This window comes from Anastrepha obliqua, chromosome 4 (genome assembly GCF_027943255.1).
Source record: "Anastrepha obliqua isolate idAnaObli1 chromosome 4, idAnaObli1_1.0, whole genome shotgun sequence".
Taxonomy (NCBI): Eukaryota; Metazoa; Arthropoda; class Insecta; order Diptera; family Tephritidae; genus Anastrepha; species Anastrepha obliqua.
The window spans coordinates 39,981,839-40,000,000 of NC_072895.1; the positions used below are offsets into that span (position 1 = coordinate 39,981,839).

At 36.5% G+C, this 18,162-nt stretch overlaps 1 protein-coding gene across 1 annotated transcript in view; it reads right to left on the reverse strand.

Moving 5' to 3' along the window:
- The window catches only part of LOC129244095 (putative uncharacterized protein DDB_G0286901), a 57,596-nt gene extending 42,671 nt beyond the window's left edge, over positions 1-14,925 (reverse strand). Inside the window, exons 1-2 of the mRNA XM_054881713.1 lie at positions 14,749-14,925; positions 13,402-14,688 (exon numbers count right to left, since the gene is read on the reverse strand). Of these exons, the coding sequence (XP_054737688.1) occupies positions 13,402-14,688; positions 14,749-14,925 (1,464 nt within the window). The remainder of the gene's footprint in view (positions 1-13,401; positions 14,689-14,748) is intronic.
- Positions 14,926-18,162: the final 3,237 nt, after the last annotated feature.

The following is an 18,162-nucleotide window of genomic DNA, read 5'->3' on the forward strand; positions in this document are numbered from 1 at the left end:
GCATAGATGCAGGTGTAATCCTACAGAAATCAACATGAAAACTTTCTGCTATAAAGAGCAACTAAGTCGTTTAAGTTTTTGATCATGACATGGAAGATGATTTTAAGGCTCAACCAAAAGTGAGGCTCATTTAGAAAGAAGCTTTAACTAACAGTGTACCTGACATCTTGCCGATCAAAATGGGTATATAATAAGTGAGTGGGATATGAAATTAGCTGGAACTTGCATTTTTTGGCATTATAATCAAATATCTTTTCACCTATTCTTCTATTCAAGCATAAATCACATGAATAATGATTAATCAGCAACTTTCACAAAGCAAAAAGTGTGAAACTCTCGGCTTCTACTTGAACAAAGAATGATTGTATAAGTTTAACAAAAGGGGTTTGGTTTGCAAGCACCACAGCTTTCTTTCTATCGTTCTCTTTTATGCAAATTCTTATAATTTATAAAGCATATTAAGATAGGAGAAAAAAGGAAATAAACCAAGTAAGCGTCGGTCTTCAGTGTGCATTTATAAAAGTCATGATCAAAAGTACCGCCGGCCAATTTGTGGCAGAAATAGCACAACTCTGGTTAGTTCTACGTCTCACAGAGAGAGAGAAGAGAGCAACAAGTCTTTGGACGCGTGAACAACTACTCATTAAAGGAAATTGGAAAGCGTACATGTATGTAATATATGTATCTGCGAAAGATTGGATTTATAAGGTCTTTGATAGGCAATGAGCTATACTTTTATAAAACAAAATAAGGCAAATTTAAATAAAACCAACGGAAAGTGCCGTAACTGGTCTGTATTATTATTTGATGACGGGGTGTTGTACCGAAGATAAGAGAAAATATTTTCTCGCTTTTTACTTTTTTTTATACATTTTATTATACTTATTTATTATGTGTATTTAAGTACTCGATTTAAATTTATAATTGAATTGGAATCTTATCTTGTCTACTGTTAAAAAAATATAGATTTATTGCCTGAGTATTAGTCAAAAATTGAAAGCTTTAGCACAATGTGATTTTTTATGCTTCACTCATTGATGGAAATTAGAAGATGGTAGAACAGGGCCGGGAATCAATGGGCCTAAATTCAAAAAAATTATTCCAATGGGTTTGTACCCAACAATCTTCTAGGCAGAAATACACGTCATTGGGATATGCGTAAGAGAATCTCTTCGTCGGAAAATGATAGGAACAAACATTTACATCCTTTTACATAGTCAGTTGGCTTTGACAGCGCTTCTATCAACTAAAATCACTTCAAAAATTGTATATGACTGCCTGAACCTTCTCAACATGTTAGGGAACTTCAACACAGTATTTTTGGGTTGGGTTCCTGGACACGAGGGACACGAGGCAAATGGAATAGCAGACAATATAGCCAAAAAGGGGGCCAACATGCTTCTAGGTGGCCGCCGTAGCCGAATGGGTTGGTGCGTGACTACCATTCGGAATTCGGGGTACGTAGAAAATGAAGAACAAGTTTTTTTCTAATAGCGATCGCCCCTCGGTAGGCAATGGCAAGCCTCTGAGTATATTTTTGCCATGAAAACGCTCCTCATAAAAAAATATCTGCCGTTCAGAGTTAGCTTAAAACTGTAGGTCCTGCCATTAGTGAAACAACATCAAGACGCACGCACATTAACAAATTTCTCAGAAAGTGGGCGGAGAAAACATTTCTTCAACACTGGCAAATTTCTAACGGTCAGCGGCCGGCGAAACAATTCTTCAACAGAGTAGATTTAGAACTTTTAACTACTTACTTTACATGCCACTGTAACCTGAGATATCACTTAAACAAAATTGTCCTTTCTGCGACCATCATTTACCGATTCTGTGAAATGGACACTGAAAATTCAGAACAACTTCTTCTTTGTGAATGTTCGGCTCTAGGCAGAAAACGGCTACATCCCCTTGGTGGCATGGCCGTGCATCCATATAAATTATGGAACAATAGACCCTAGAATTTTATACAAAATTGTAAAAAGCTTTAAAATATAGGATAACTCAACAGGCTTAGCACAATAGTAACAATAATAGCACAAATAATAATAATAATAAAGGGTGATTTTTAAAAGGCATAGAACAATCGATATGGATACCCAAAAACTAGATGCGAAGTAAAACACGTTTTTGTTCAGGATACTTTTGCAAAAGTAACACGCACAGACCTTCATCCAAAAGACATTCAAATCGTAGATATTTATTTTTAAAATTCACTTACAGAGTGCCATTAGACCGTAGGTATCGGTTTATAATATATCTACATACATTTATTCTTATGGATAATACTCCTCCAATATGAGCTCATATTGTGCATACCGAAAAACCGTCGCATCCGTAGAAGTGAGGGTGGCGGAGGACCAACATGCGTTGCCTCGGCCTCTACCGCCCATTACATGAAAGATTTTGGGGAAATTTATCAACATTTGTCTATTCAAAGCCCTTCTTATCCCTCGGCCTCTACCATCCACTACTGGAAAGATTTTGAGAAAATTTAGCAAAATTTTTCTGTTCAAAGCACTTCCTCCCACTCGGCTTCTACCTTGAAAGATTCTTGAAAGATTCTAAGGAAATTTATTGGCCTATACGAAAATTAACTAGAAGTTGAACCGGATTTTTTATGGCTCCTAAAGGGTAAGTGACCAAGCAAAATTGTACTATTCGTAGGGAGAATAATTCTCTTCAAGTACTTGAGATATTATTACACTCTGGAAAAGTCATTGTATGGTGAACTGAATATGGCACTAAGGATATTCACCACGCCAGTACAAAACGTTTAAATAAAATTGTCCAATTATTGATGAAAACAATTATCTTAAAACCATCGAGATCTTTACACCACGGAAAAGTCACTGTACACATAGTGTTGAGTTTGCAATGAACTGAAGATGGAGCCAAGAATATTTTTGCTCACTCTGTCAATACCAATCCTCTAAATGGTTCCAGCAAAATTGTGCCATATCCCATTGACTGTATCAACACAAGACATGCGCCTATCGTTTGCAGCCCTAGATCATATGATTTTTCTTCGTTTCAGTATTCTTAATGTGAGTACGACGAGTCACTGGCATTTGCTCATGTACGACTCGTCAGAAAGTACGGGGAAGTGAATTACTAGCACTTTTTTGCTGCTGAGGAGCAGCTGGTCTCACACTTGGGAAAATTTTAAAATCAGGGAACCTTACGCTTATGCCACCCCTGCATAGCTGTAAGTCATACAAATCAGCCAGCAAAACGCAAATATAAACTCGGGTATGGTTTCTAGTACACACCATCTCTATCATTTATTTCATAAGCTACATGAGAATTATAGATTATAGAGCACGTGAATGCAAATGAAAGACACAATGCGTCGAGTTCACGATTGAGTTGTTTGATTCAGGTACTCAGAGGTAAGTGAAAGTTTATAATTCATCAAAGGCGCAAATAAATTATTTCGCAAACCCGCTGAGAATTGGAAGTGTGTGAGCTGAGCGAATGAAATAACAAACGCCCTCAAGTGCTATATACGATTTGCTTAAACTCAACTGTTTTGCGTTGGTAATTTTCAAGCTAAGCTTACTGATATTTAAGATTTTGGTTTCTTTAACAAATTATTTGTACACTTCCTGTTCGAAATATGAGCCAGAGTGCAGTTTCATGCTTCCCTAAATTTTTTCACTAAATTTTTTTTTTGGTTCGTTATTTTGACCGCTCATTTGCTTGTCTTTTGTCTGCAGCTGTCTAGCTCAAAGGCGTCAAACATGATTGACATTCCACTGCATTTAGGTTAGGCTGATCTGAATAGATCTCACATAGACCACAAGGGCCCGTAGTGTGACCAGTGTTGTTGCAGTCGTGTTAAACATAGTTCGTGATACACGTCTTGGCGAAGTTCAAACTTTTGTCGGCAATATCCTTCAGAGATGAAAAGTATACCGATCCCAGACAGTTGTAACGAGTTCTGCTTATGTAGAGCAGAGTAGTTGAAAAGGAAGTGTTCTAACGTATTTCTTCGCATAAAATACATGCGTCACATGAAGTGAGACAATGTCCCGTCAGTACTCCAAACAATATTTCACATTCCTTCCCTGGGAGTTATAAAATAAAGTTGGTTGTTTTCGTATTATTTTGGCAATATTGTAAGAGGTCGAGACTTCTCATATAGACTGTGCTTCCAAAGTTAGCATTCGCAAAAATTATAAATGTTCCAATAGTTCGATAGACGAAAGACCGACAAGCTACCGAATATGGATTAAGTTGTCGTAGGTGATTATTGCTTATGAACTATATGAAAAGTTATATTTTCAAAAGGTAATGGATATAAAAAATTACGTTTCTTAGTTGAGGTACCGAAATATCCTAAGTCGGCCTCAATTTATTGAGTTTTGTGGGGTGGCAGTATCATTTTTTAAGATTTCTTCGAAAATGTTGCTGCAATATCCTTACAATAAACACTGTGAACACACTTTAGGTAAGTTTTTGGTGCCCAGAAATTGAAAATGCTTTTAATTTAGTGAAATAGCATACAATAAACAAATCGAAGACTACATCGAGTACCAAAATCTTTTTTGTCACAGCATTCACACTTTTTACTACTGCGCATTGAGCTGAGAGGAGCGTACAAGCGTACAACTCTGCGAAACCTCCTTTGTTATTTAGATTTTGATGTATTGGATATTTCCACTAACTTTACTATGAACTGCTAAAATAACAAAGATTATTAATCGTGTCTGACGTTATAGCAAATAAAAAACAGTTTAAGATGTCACCGTAACAGAAAAAGTTAAAAACAAAAGTTATTAGACTACAATGCTAACAGCTTTTTAAGAGTAAACAGAAAATAGCTCTGGGAAAAACAGGTTTTTACTGATAAAGTATTGAATAGTTCATGCAACTTTCTAAACAACTGCACATAATTTATTAGTTCTTAGTGCATTTTTTTCCCTGCTAAACTAACTAAAAACGTCGAAGGTAACATATTATTGAAATAAGGGGGTTTTCTCAGCCAGCATAAAGGTGCTCGCAGACGTGGCAACAAAAGTACTGGCAATTTCGAAAAGTATTTATCACATGACCAAGTGGGTTGTTGTGTGACTGTCATTCCATTGATACCGAGTTCAATGCACAATGAACATTAGGTTGGGTTAGGGTGGTTGCCGCTCTCCATGAGAGCGTAGAGGGAGCCATGGTTATACCACTTATTCGGGCTCAATTTCCACTTCTAAATCCCGATGTGGGGAAACCTCTTCGACTCTCTATTAAACAACGAAATATTGCAATGCAACTTCCAGCAATGTCTCTGTGTCCAGAGATCTAGATAACAATCTCGGCGCTCTGTTTGGCCAGCTTATTTTGAGTAGCACTACATTCAATTGCTACTTTAGAGGAAGTATTATTGCACTTTAGAGAGAACATATTATTGACTGTCAGAGTAGAAAAGGATTGGTTGTGCTACGCTAGGTGAGCCCTTCCCACAACGTAGCTTATTTTATAGCTATTAGCTCAGCTTGAAAGACAGTGCAGTGATCAGGTAGCCGTAAGCTTAAGTTCAGCTGCAGCCTTTGCGAGTGAATGCCGTTGCCGGCCTTAAGGGGTCCCGGTGGTTTAGAGCTCGAAAATTTAGGGTATTTGCAGGATTTTTTTGGAATAAAAAGAATGAAAAATATATTTCAATTTTTAGGCTTTTTATTTAACTTCTATTACAAACAAAAAGCTTAAGTTCAGCTGCAGCAGTGAATGCCGTTGCCGGCCTTAAGGGGTCCCGGTGGTTTAGAGCTCGAAAATTTAGGGTATTTGCAGGATTTTTTTTTTGGAATAAAAAGAATGAAAAACGATATTTCAATTTTTAGGCTTTTTATTTAATTTCCATTACAAACAAAAATGAGGAAACATTTTTTTTTTAATTTTAATAATAAAAAAAATGGCGCTGAAGTTGGCCCTCCCGAAAAATTCGACATGGACGGTGTTGTCCATTTTAGCTCTTATATTTATCTGAAACACAATAAACCAAAAAAAATTAATCAGTATGACTGTAGCTACATATGTCCCGTACTAGAATAAAACAAAAATTACATATGGCGCGGTTTTGAATTTGACACTCTAAAAATCGGGTGTTTCAGTTTTTAATCAAAAAAATACGAAATAATTGAAATAATATTATGATTCTAGCACGGGCGATAGTCATTGATGTTGTGAACAACATATTAAAATTTCAGAAGATTCGGTTGAATAGTTGTTTTTTTTTTTCTTTTGACAACAACAGTTAGAGGTGCATGAGCGCGCGGTCCGCTCTCTGCCTAGTTAATGGGCTGTAGAAGTTATATTATTAGGAATTCCCGCATGAAAATGTCATAGAATATTTTTAAGTTACTATACTTTCAAAATATTCAAAAAACGAAAAATCGATTTTTTCAAATTTCTAGACCAGCGGGTTCCCTTAATATTTAATTTTTAACCACCAATGAATATAGCCACTGACCCTGGACGCGGGTTTACAGTTCAATTTTATTTATTGATATTTATTTTATTGTCATCGCTGATGGGAGATATCTCCAATAAACAAATCAAAACATAAATAAATTACAACATAACTAATTTCTGGGTTTTGCTGAACTCTGTGAAATAAAGTAAGAAAAAAAAATGAATTGTGGAAGGGCGAGTCGTAAGTTATCCGCTGGCTCTTTACGCATTGCTCGCAAGGGGTTTCTAGCGAAGAAACCTTAGACTAAACGACTTAATCGATATCTTGTAAACTTCAATCCACCACTTCTACGGTGTAGAAAATTTAGAAGATGTAGCCAACATCAGGCCGTTAACTGGCTTTCAGCGATTTTGAAGCAATAAGCTGATTTGCTGACGTAAGCGGGATTATGACAGAGGTTTGTTTATGTCAAAACTGAAATTGTGTTGGTGATATACGAAAGAAAATACGCAGCCTTCGTTCATTTGCCTGTTCGTTGCAATCTCAACTAAGACTAATTAGACGAGTGTGTCAATATGTTTGAAATGTGCGGGCTGAATATTGTCGTCGAATCCCCTATGACGTGTCAGCCGAACTTACTCTCACAACTTAGCGGCGGATGGCCAAACCTTGTAATTTATCATCCTTGACCACTTCTGGTAATAATTATGTTCCAACATAAATATTTATGACTATTCTTCACTAACAGTTATTAACTAAATAAATGCACACACATGAGTGTATGTGTGTAGAAGCCTTTAGACGATTTTTCTACCGGCTTCATATTAATAGTTCAGATAAAATACATATTGATAATGCTTTTTTATGCTAATCAATAGCAGTTATTAAAACTGAAAGTCGTTTCATTATTAAGTGACCAACTTGATCTTCTTCGGCATATTCTAAATTGATCGTATACAAAATTAAAAAAAAAAAAAAAAAAAAAAAAAAAAAAAAAAATAAAGACGAATACAATTTCAAGTTGTTTGAAGATTTAACATATTCTTGGTAACTGGTTGGCTTGTATTTTATCTCCATACTTCCCACAAATTTTGTTGTTATTACAATAGATATTGAAATTGAAACTTGTTTGCAATACTTGCTTTATTTTTCAATTAATTTTCTGCAAATGAAGTTCAGGAAAATGTGGGCAGCAAAAAATTTCTCGTTATCAAGCCTACAAAATTCATAGTAAAGCAGTAATTTAAAAATTGTTCATAGTTGTATGCAACAACAGGTCTAACCGGGATTCACACGCAAAAGAAACAAAAGCAAACCAACAAAAAAAAGAAGCAATAGAAACAAAAAAAGAAGCAATAGAAACAAAAAAAGAAGCAACAAAAACAAAAAAAGAAGCAACAAAAACAAAAACAAAAACAAAAAACTCAACTAAGTGATATGACAAATCGCGAATAAAACATGTACCTAGTTGTTTGTATACATTCAATGTCTGTTATTAATTATTACCCTCCGGTACGGCTCAATAGTGAAGGTCCACTGAGTTCACTGGCTATAGCCATACATGTGAAATATAATAGTTTGACGTCCGCAGTTAAAAGCCACTTGTCATATTTCCTTTCAAGCATACATACATACATTTTATATGCATTCATATAGTTGTCATACATATTTACATACTCCGTTAGCTGTGTACGTTGTCTGCAGGAAAATTCAGAGCTCGTAAAAATCTTCAACATTATTTATGCGGTATTTTTTTAGACTTGCTTTATAGCCTGGCAACACCGCCGTTAGTTGAGGTCTATTTGACAGCTGACAGTTGGTTTGGGCACAGTTGTTTCGCCTTTTCGTTATGCCAGAATTGGGCTTGCAAATTATTATGAACACCAGCGTTCAGTCACTGAGTTCAGTGGTAAATGTTGGCTCAAGAGCGAGCAAAATTGCCCGATATGTAGTGAAGACAATCCAGAAGGCAATAATGATGCAGTTGTATCCATAGAAACTCTTTTTTATGGGCTGGTGAAATCATTGCCTTGAATGTTTACAAAGATGATGCCGCCCGGAGAGTTACAGGCAATGGACAGCGCCATAGATCTATGACTGAATGACGTTATTTTGGAAGCAAAAGATTATGGCAATATAACCAGCTATTACGGTAAATATTAGGTGGTCACAAAAATTCAAGTAAGGGCTTCTACGATCAAACCCTACCTATAATTTTTTCTTCGATAAACAACACTCTTCGCATTATTGCCAATATACGACGAAGTTCTGCACCTATGGAGTAAGATACTTTTACTAAACAACCTCGACACTACAGTCTACAAAGATTGTTCACAAATAGATTGTGGTGTTGGAGCAGGTATATATTCCCACAGACTTAGGGTTGAGAAATATGTGAATCTTCCTAATACTTGCACCTCTAAACTGGTGGAACAAAACAGAAATAGCCTTACAACCTTGAGTGCAAACCATAAAGTTACCTTAATCTAGGTACCAGGACATCGGAACGTTGAAAGAACCGAAAAAGCAGAGGAACTGGCAAAAGAGGGATCTGCCATGAATAACAGACCTGCACAGTTGGTATTCACACCACTGAGTGCAATGAAAAATGTAATTCCCCTCAAATATCTACAAATCACGGAATGCAGATAGAGAGACCAGACAACATGCAATGTTAGCAGAACGTTGTGGTCCACCTACAACCACAAACAAACGTCAATACGAACGAATATGAAACGAAAAGATGCCTGCACACTCACGGCGGTGAGAACTGGCTTCCTCTTCAAAATTTGAACTCCTCACAACACATAGAGTCATAGTTGTAAGCAGCCAGAGAAAAAGAAAAGGATTTTCGATTTCCTCTGTGAATGGCCTGCCGTATGGAAGGCGAGAGTGTCAGCCCTTGGCAAACCACTGTTCGAGAGACGTTAACAGCTTAATAAGGTTCTAAAACCGCACAGACTGGATATAGGCATGCGGAAGCGCTAGTTGGATTCTGGACGAATAACCACTTTAACCAACTCATCAACATCTAAGAAAAAATACTTTGGATTGGGCTACAATTGGACTAGTTCAATACCATATATGTACAACATAATATAGCTTTTAGCTTATGCTATAGTATCTTGCGTTAATTATTGTACCAACCGCCGATCTAAAAACTTCTTTACAATTTCGGTGTTTTCATCTATATAAAAAAATGTCGAGCATTCGTTTTACGGAGAAACGCCAGACAAAAACGTTACCAAAAAAACAAAATTGAGAAAATCAAAACTTGCACTTTGTTGCATCAAAATTCAATGAGCTATAAAAAGGTATACTCGAAATTTTCGTGGAATTCCGAAAAAGTGAGAAATTTTGAAGAAAATTTATTGAGTTTTTTTTACTTGCACAGTTTGAAACTTAGATTTATGTTATTGTAGTAAAATGAAGTTATTTTCATAAAAAGTTAAATTAGACACAAAGAAATAGTCAAAACTTGTCAATAAATCCCTACAATATTAATAATAATTAGTTGCTAGAGCGCCATCTAGTGGGCGCATACTGCCTTCACAAATGTTTTAAGATCGCTTCGATTTTCAGCCTTCACCTTGACTTAAAATTACTTCGTATTAAGTCCAGTTGCGCTGATTTCAACATTAAGACTGCATCTCACGCGCAATCTGCTTGGATCCCAATCGAGTGCTTTTCTACTAATTTCGGAAGAAGGTTCCCGTAGAGTATGACCCATCCATCTCCATTTAAGCTCATCGTCCCAGCCTCTTCGCCATACAATAGTACAGGCATAATGAGAGCTTTATAAAGAGTTAGTTTTTTGCGTCGAGAGAGGATTTTACTACTCAATTGCCTACTTAGTCGAAAGTAGCACTTTTTGGCAAAAGAGATTCTCCGTTGGATTTCAAGACTGTCATTGTTATCGGTGTTTATTCTGGTTTCTAGAAAAACCTAAGCGCATTCAATAAAGGTGGTAGCACTAGACCAACAACAATGTTGTGTACGTTTGATTGCCAAAGCAAAGTATTGAGAAACTAGAAAACCAATAATGAATTCGCCTTGTTTCATTCTGAGCTGACAGCCACATGGACACGGCGAAAGAAGAAACAAAAAAAGAGCTGATTTACCAACACAACTTTTAATAGATTCGCCTTGAGAAAAACGATGTCTCTTACAACCTCGAAATCATGTCAACAGTGACGTGGGTGCCAATTGCGCCGACTGTTTGCTTCAAGGCAGGAGGTACTTCGTTTTGTCGTCGTTCACCACCAGACCCATTCGCTTTTCTTCTTTATCCAATTTGGAAAAGGTTCTGCGGTTGTTTGCACTCTTCCACATAGGGAATCCAGCTTGCGCTTATTGAAAATTGATAAAATAAATCAAGAAAATTTACTAATTTTTCCTAATATTTCAACTCTCAAAGTGACGATTTTATTCGGCTCATTTTACGATTTAGCATTTTTCAATACAAAATACTCCACTAATTAGTAGACTACACAGCAAAAACTCAATTCCGCATAAATTTCGAACATAAGCCAGACCTCCATTTTCGAAAACACGTGGAATGCAAACTAGTCACAGTTCATCAGTAGACTAGTTCCAAACCATTTCATTCTCCTACCGGTTTGACCGCACATTTTACGCTCACACACCCATTTAAACCGCATTACTAAATTTGCGTAAATATTCACACATATGGATGTATTGCTTATTTATATTCAAAATATGTGCATATTTGTAGGCTTTTAAGAGTCATGAACTTAGGTAGGAAAGAAAAAGAATATCAGGTTCATACAGAAACCAAGTATCAAAATAATTCGAAACAGGCGACTTTTTCACGTTTGATAAGCTATGTATGTATATAGACACCTTAATTTACTTCCATACATATTTATATACATACATATGTGCGTACAAATGAACGAATTCGCGAACTATTGTGTGGAATCCATAAATGCGTAATATTTCAATACGAATGCATCAGAACCCATTCGGAAACCGTATCTCTATAGAAGGTGTTTGTAGTTGTATGCTATAGTCGGAAAAAACCGATAACATATTTCTACCTGAATGTGTTAAAATAAGAAGCTGCTAATCTGAGCAGATTTTAACAGAAAATATATTTGTATGTAAATCAAATGCTCATAGCAGAAACCAAACGATCAGATATAAATTTCCTCATGCCAACAAATTAAGACTTTTTTAATTGGAACAGTATAGTATAACGGCGTTGTAGCTCAAAGAGGGTAGATGCTGAGTGGATAATTTTTGTGCAATGAACGCCCCAGTTTCCTTGGGCAGCGGGTCAACATTTTCGCTTTGCGATCGAAGCCAGCAAATTAGCGAGAAACCTTCTCTTTCGAATGCAATACTCCCCGCCTCTGTAAACAAAACAGTATAGCTTTCGTTAAAATTTGAGTTGATATTTTTTGTTTTCTGTCCCGCTTGAAAATTGGTAAGTGAATAATGATTTTTTACATATCCGTTTAACTGCGCAACTTTGAGCCAATTTCACGATTGCTTTTCTCTCAGGATCAGCGAAGTCAAGTGGTTTTTTTGACATTTCGCTTTCATAGTATTCACATTTTCGTACTTTTTTTCAAGTGCACTTTGGACTCGGGCTCAACGACCGAATGACCAAAGAAAATTATTCACTTAAACGTCAAAACCACACAAAAAAAAGTTGTAAACAAAAAGTCATCGTGTAAATGCACGAAGATTTTTGAAGACAAGAAAAAAATAAGAAGAAAAGAAAAAAATAAAAATGGCAAATTTGAAAGTGCTAGGGGGAGCTGGAGCAGCTGCCCAGTGCAAGTCAAGAATATTTTAACATTTGTAGTAAATTTCTGAAAGCTTCTCTGAGCTTACCCATTTTGACTAGTCATTTAATAGTTTTATTGGTCTTGTTCGACAACTATTAGATTAGCGAGTTATATCAATCGATAGTCCGGGGCGATAGTAAACCTCTACTGAATATTATTTTTGTTATAGCAAAATATATGTGAAATCAGTTTTTCTAATAAAGGGTTTTTCAATAAGGGCGAGTAGATGTTGAAATGGAATAAAACTGCGTTTGCTGTGTGGCACGTAGCGCCGTCCTGCTGGAACCACATGTCGTCTAGGTCCATATGGTTCAATATGGGTCATAAGAAATTGGTTATCATCGTTGTGTAGCGCTCGCTGTTGACGGTGACCGCCTCACCAACGTCATTTTCAAAAAAAGTACGGACCAATGACGCCGCCGGCCCAAAATCCACACCAAACAGTAACTTTTTGAGGATGCATTATCACCTGGTGAACCTCGAGTGGATTGGTGTCGTCCCATATACGGCAATTTTGTTTGTTAACACAGCCATTAATCCAAAAATGCGCCTCGTCCCTAAAGATGATTTTTCGCCTAAAACTGGGGTTCTCTTCTCTTCGAAGCCCAGTCAGCGAACAAACGGCGTTGTCTATGGTCATCAACTTTGAGCTCCTGGGTCAGTTGGATCTTGTACGGGTGTAGGCCCAAGTCCCGACGCAAAATTCCCAAATTGAAGTCTGCGAAAGCCCAAGTTCTTGTGCACGGCGAGGAATAGACTGCCTCGGGTTCTGCTGTACACTTCCATGGACCGCGGCAATGTTCTCGGCTGATCTTGCGTTCCTTGAACGTACGGGTGTTGGCTGATTGTTTACTAACCCGGTCGTCTCAAATTTGGCCACCAAACGTTGAAGAGTCGACTTTGAAGGGCCACCACGTCTACCGAAAAATGGGCGCAATGCGCGCAACGTTTGCGTTAATGAACACTCATTTTGATAATAAAGTTTTATCATGTTTATGCCATGATGATTTGGCATAAACAACTGAATAATAAACAAAAGATTTGACAGATGTCACCAAAACAAAATGGCTGCCACAGGGCGCCAAAATCGACCCGCGCCAATTGAAAAACCCTTTATTTAAATATTTCAAAACTAAGTATGTACGTTTGTATACTCTTCCTCATTCTTTTGCATTCACTTACCTGCATTATTGGATATGTCAAGCGTGTCTTCCCCAAGCGCTCGATCAGAGTCATCCTTTCTGTATCGGTTAATACACATTCGATGTTCGACGATGCGAGCACAGGGCGCGTTGGCTGCACAATTGGTACAAAATCCTTATTACGTTCGGCAAATACACGATCAAACGAAGTGCGACGATCGCTAACCGAACGCTGATAGCGATGGCCACCGTTGCTATTATTTAGATTTTGCAAACTATCTACGGAAGCAATAGAATGACGTGCACTACCAGTGCCATCAGCTCCATTCGCCCCGCCACCCATATACGACTTGGATTTGCGGTATTGGCGCGCATTCGCGAACGTAACCCCCCCACTTGGCGTTAGCGTTTTGTTGCACTTTTGACAAGGCACCATCAGTGCGGCGGTCAATAAATCACTACCACTTGGTGTTTTTTTATTTGATTGTTTTAGTTGTTGATAACGTGCGCTTTTCTTCTGCCACTCATGAGAGTATACCGAATCGGTATCGGTCATATCAGCAATATCATCACGATAGTCATCGTCGTCGTCGGTGATGATGCTGGATGTGTTGGAATTTGATATACGATATTTGTTGCTTTTGTTATTATTGTTGTTCCTGCTGTGGTTATAATTGTTGTAATGATGATTAGTGCTAAATATTATGCTGCTACAGTTGTCAACTCGCTTCCAACGGATTTTGTTGTTGCTGTTCGTGAAAACTTTGCTATTTTGGCTCTTGTTACCGTTATTGTTTTTGTTGTTCTGACTATTTCGACCAACAGCTTGCCCGGTGGCTTGTTGCTGATGTTTCTTAGCATTCTTGTTAAAGCGAGTATTATTATTGCCGTTGTTGCTTTGGTTTATTGTGTCCGTTGTCACTTTACGCGGCAATTGCTGCTCTTGCGATATTGGTTTCGTCTGATTGCAGCTGTCATTTTGTTTTTTTGGGACGCATGCATTTTCCTTACTATCGATACTGTCGCTTTTTCGCACCGATTTCGGTTTCGTATCTGTAGCGGAAATTACCGGTGTTTTTATCGTTTGTGTAGCAATTGTTTTGGTTGTTAGTGTATTATTAGCCGGCTCACTGTTTTTGTTGCTATTTTGCGTGCTGTTGCCATCATGGGTAATATTATTCTGTTTATAGGTATTGCTGTGATTTTTAACATTGGACTGCTTACTTTCAACGGCGATTTTATCGTCGTTTTTGTTGTTGTTGTCGGTGTTTTCCTGATTCTCAGGCTTGGTATTCTTTTTAGCGTCAATATCTGGTTGTTGTTGTTGCTGTTGTTCCTGTCGTTGTTGTTGTTGCTGTCTTTTTGAATGCTCTTTTTGTTGCTGTACTGGTTCCTGCTTTTGTTTCTGCTGGACGCTACCTATTGAACCCCATGTTGTTGTACCGGCCGCTACAGCAGCACCAACCGTTTGCCGTTGTTGTTTTGATTTATTCGTTGTTGTTGCTTTTGTAGTCGTCGTTGAGGTTGTTGTCGCCAACGTTGCTTTCTTGTTGGTAATCACCATGTTGCTTCTGTCGTAGGCGTAGTTAAGACTCACTCATGTGCAATGCACACACACACACACGCGCACTCACACTTATTTGTAGGAACACTGTTGTTGTTTTTTTTATTATTAATTACGCAATTATTTTAAATTACGCAAACAAAAATTCGTTTATCAGACTTTGTAAATTTCACTTTTTATTAACTTCGAATTTTCGAAAATAAATTCGAAATTTCAAAACTTCAATTTTGGCTTTTTTTAATTACCACGTGCGCTGTGTTTACTCTGCGAAAGCGCTTCGAATTTTCGAAATCAGTTTCGAAAAGCCAACTTTAATTTTCTGATTGTTTTTCAGCACCTCGTTTATGCGCATTTAACTCTCACTCCGTCTATTTTTCGACTGTGAAATTAAAAAAAAATAACGCAAAGTCTTCAGTGCGGCCGGCGTTTTACTGTGCTGTCGGTTACTTTTCACTATTCACTGCACACCTAGCTAGCTGTATGTACCTATGTATGTATTGTTGTTGCCTGACACGCTCTTGTTGTTGTTAATACTGGTGAAACAGTTTCCAGTAGTTGTGAGCTTTGCCGCTTTTACGGACAAACGATTTTTTCGCTTGATGTTATGCCGTTAGTACTGACTGCGCAATTTGCCACTCTCCACCCGAAAGCTAAGTTGTTGTTAATTCCTTTCTCTACTTTACCTTCGCTGAATTCTTTTTTTAATTTCACTTCCTCTTTCACATTTGGCGTCTGCTCTTGCCAACTTCTCTGCTTGTCTACACTTTTTTACCGCTCACTGGATCTTCTCTACAAACTCTCCAAACACATACAAACAATTGAGGTAGGGACGTCTCTTTGAATGTGAGCTTTTTTTAAAAGTGCTTTATTAGTATTTTTTTATTTATATTTTTTCTAATTTCTATACTTTTAAATTGTTTTTTTTTTTTTACCAAGTTATTTGTTGTGATGTTTTGTAATTGCTGCCTTTATAGCTTGATATACCGCGCACTCATCTACTGGCTTTGCATATGTACATATGTATGTAGGCATGCACGCTTTTTGTTTGTTTAATATTTCACTGAGCTGCTTGTTTTTGTTAGTTTGAAGTTATATTATATTGTTGTTGTTTCAATAATGGCCCAACGCACTTGGTAGCCTGCCTTTCGATGCCTCAAAGCAGTTGTGTGTGTTTTGCTGCGTTTTCGCTGCTTTCTTCACACTAACTGTTTTAGCTTTGTTTGCGTTTGGCACCTTCACACTTGTTTCTGGCTCTTTTTGTCTCCTGAAACGTTATTTTTTCTGCAGAAAAAAAAGAAAAAAAGACATGTAAACTTCATTTTGTAACATAGTTCTTATTTGTACATATGTATGTAGGTACTAAGTGCATACTGCATAAGCATTTTTCTAGTTCATCACCAACAAAAATTGATTTCAAAATGAATATTTACAGAATTTTTCTGTTTTCTTAGAATTTTTCTGTTTTAAATTTTCACGTATTGTTGCATGTATCTGCATGACCGAGTTGAAATGCCGTTATGTTGGCATTGCTGCCACCGGTCGATTGACGTATGTAGACCCGAGTCTTTACAAAACCTTACACGAAAAAGTCTAGCGAATTGCACGACCTTAATGAGCAATAAAAACACTTTAATTTTTATGAGAAGCCCACTGATCATCAGTATGCGAAAAATTGCTTTTAAGAGCGATTGCGATTGAGCATCGCCACACAACTTTGAAATTTTTTTTGTCAATTGTAGCCCCAATCTTGCTGTTAGATTTTTCGAAACCAAATATTTATGCAAAATTTTAAATCACTGACCACCCATATGAAGCGCCTGTAGCCCCTTCACTCGCCTATTGTCCAATAACATACCGCGGCAACATTTGTGGGTGGTTCTAATTGCTGGCGAAGTGTCGCAATAAAAATTTTCAAGCTTTTGTTTCATGTGCGTTAGTTATTCCCTTTGTGCGAATATGCTCAAAAGTGTATTTTTAAAATGTTTGTCATGGGTTTCATCTTTTGAAAGATGCTTCTTGATAAGCAAAATATTTAGATTTTAACTAATTTTTAGAAACTTGTTGACTAACCTTCATATGAATACAAATATGTAAGTGCATACGTAGGTAAGTAAGCCTCTGAATTTATAAATGTACCAAATGATTATATAACCATTAGTCGACGATAATTCCAGAATTTGTTGACGTTAACTCAGCTGTCGCAAATATAAGTTAAGTTGGCTGACAAATACATGCATGGCTACGTACGTATGTTTGTATTGTAGCTGTAGGTGTAGGCATAACCTGAACTAGCGAAATAAATTTCTGATTCAGCAATTTCGTCAATTTTGACTGCTCAAATGTCGTTTGCAAAAAAATTGTCAAAAATCAAAAAAATATTTGATTGATTTCAAACTTACACTTTATTATACTAAAATTTAACTATTCTAAAGATTCCGATTAAAAAGTTGAATAAAAATTTTGGAAATTCGTTAAATTTTTCAGAATTTTATACAAAGCTTGGAATTTTGGCTTATAATATTTCTGTAACACAATGAATATGAATGATATACTCGTATGTATATGAATAAAATGTAACGAATATTGTAAAAAAGTGCCTTAATTATGTGCGCAGAAGTGTGCATACTTTATATTATAAGGCAATTTCTATACTTTCTGAATTAGAAAATAAGCGGCAGTGTGGTTTAAAAATTTATTTTTAATTATTTTAATTAAAATTAATTAAATGTGCTCAGTCATAATTTGTGTCATACCCACATCCTAATAGTTAATTCAACTGTACGGTTATTTACTATTTTCGCCTTAAGAGATATGTGGCAACGTCAATCACAAATAATTTTAATTAAAGCTTTGTTCATTCTTTTGAATACATTTCTTATATACCTATACCCTAAAGTCTAATTAAATTATGCTATTTATTTAAATTTTTCTTTCCAATTAAACGGCAATGCCATTTAAAAATATTATTGGCTTAGGTTATCTATTTCTTTACATTGGCATATATTTATATATACGAATATATACATATGTATACAGTTTTTTGCATTTAATATAAACTTTTAATTTCCAAAAACAAAAATAGGTGGCAACACCAGTTAAAAAAGTTTCTATAAAATTCTTTAATTTTCCCTAGTACATGTAAGCATATCTTAATATTCAACTGAAATTTGTAACAACTTGCTCCTCTTTTGCAATAAAATTCAGGTGGCAACGCTTTCGGAAAAATTGGTTTTGGAA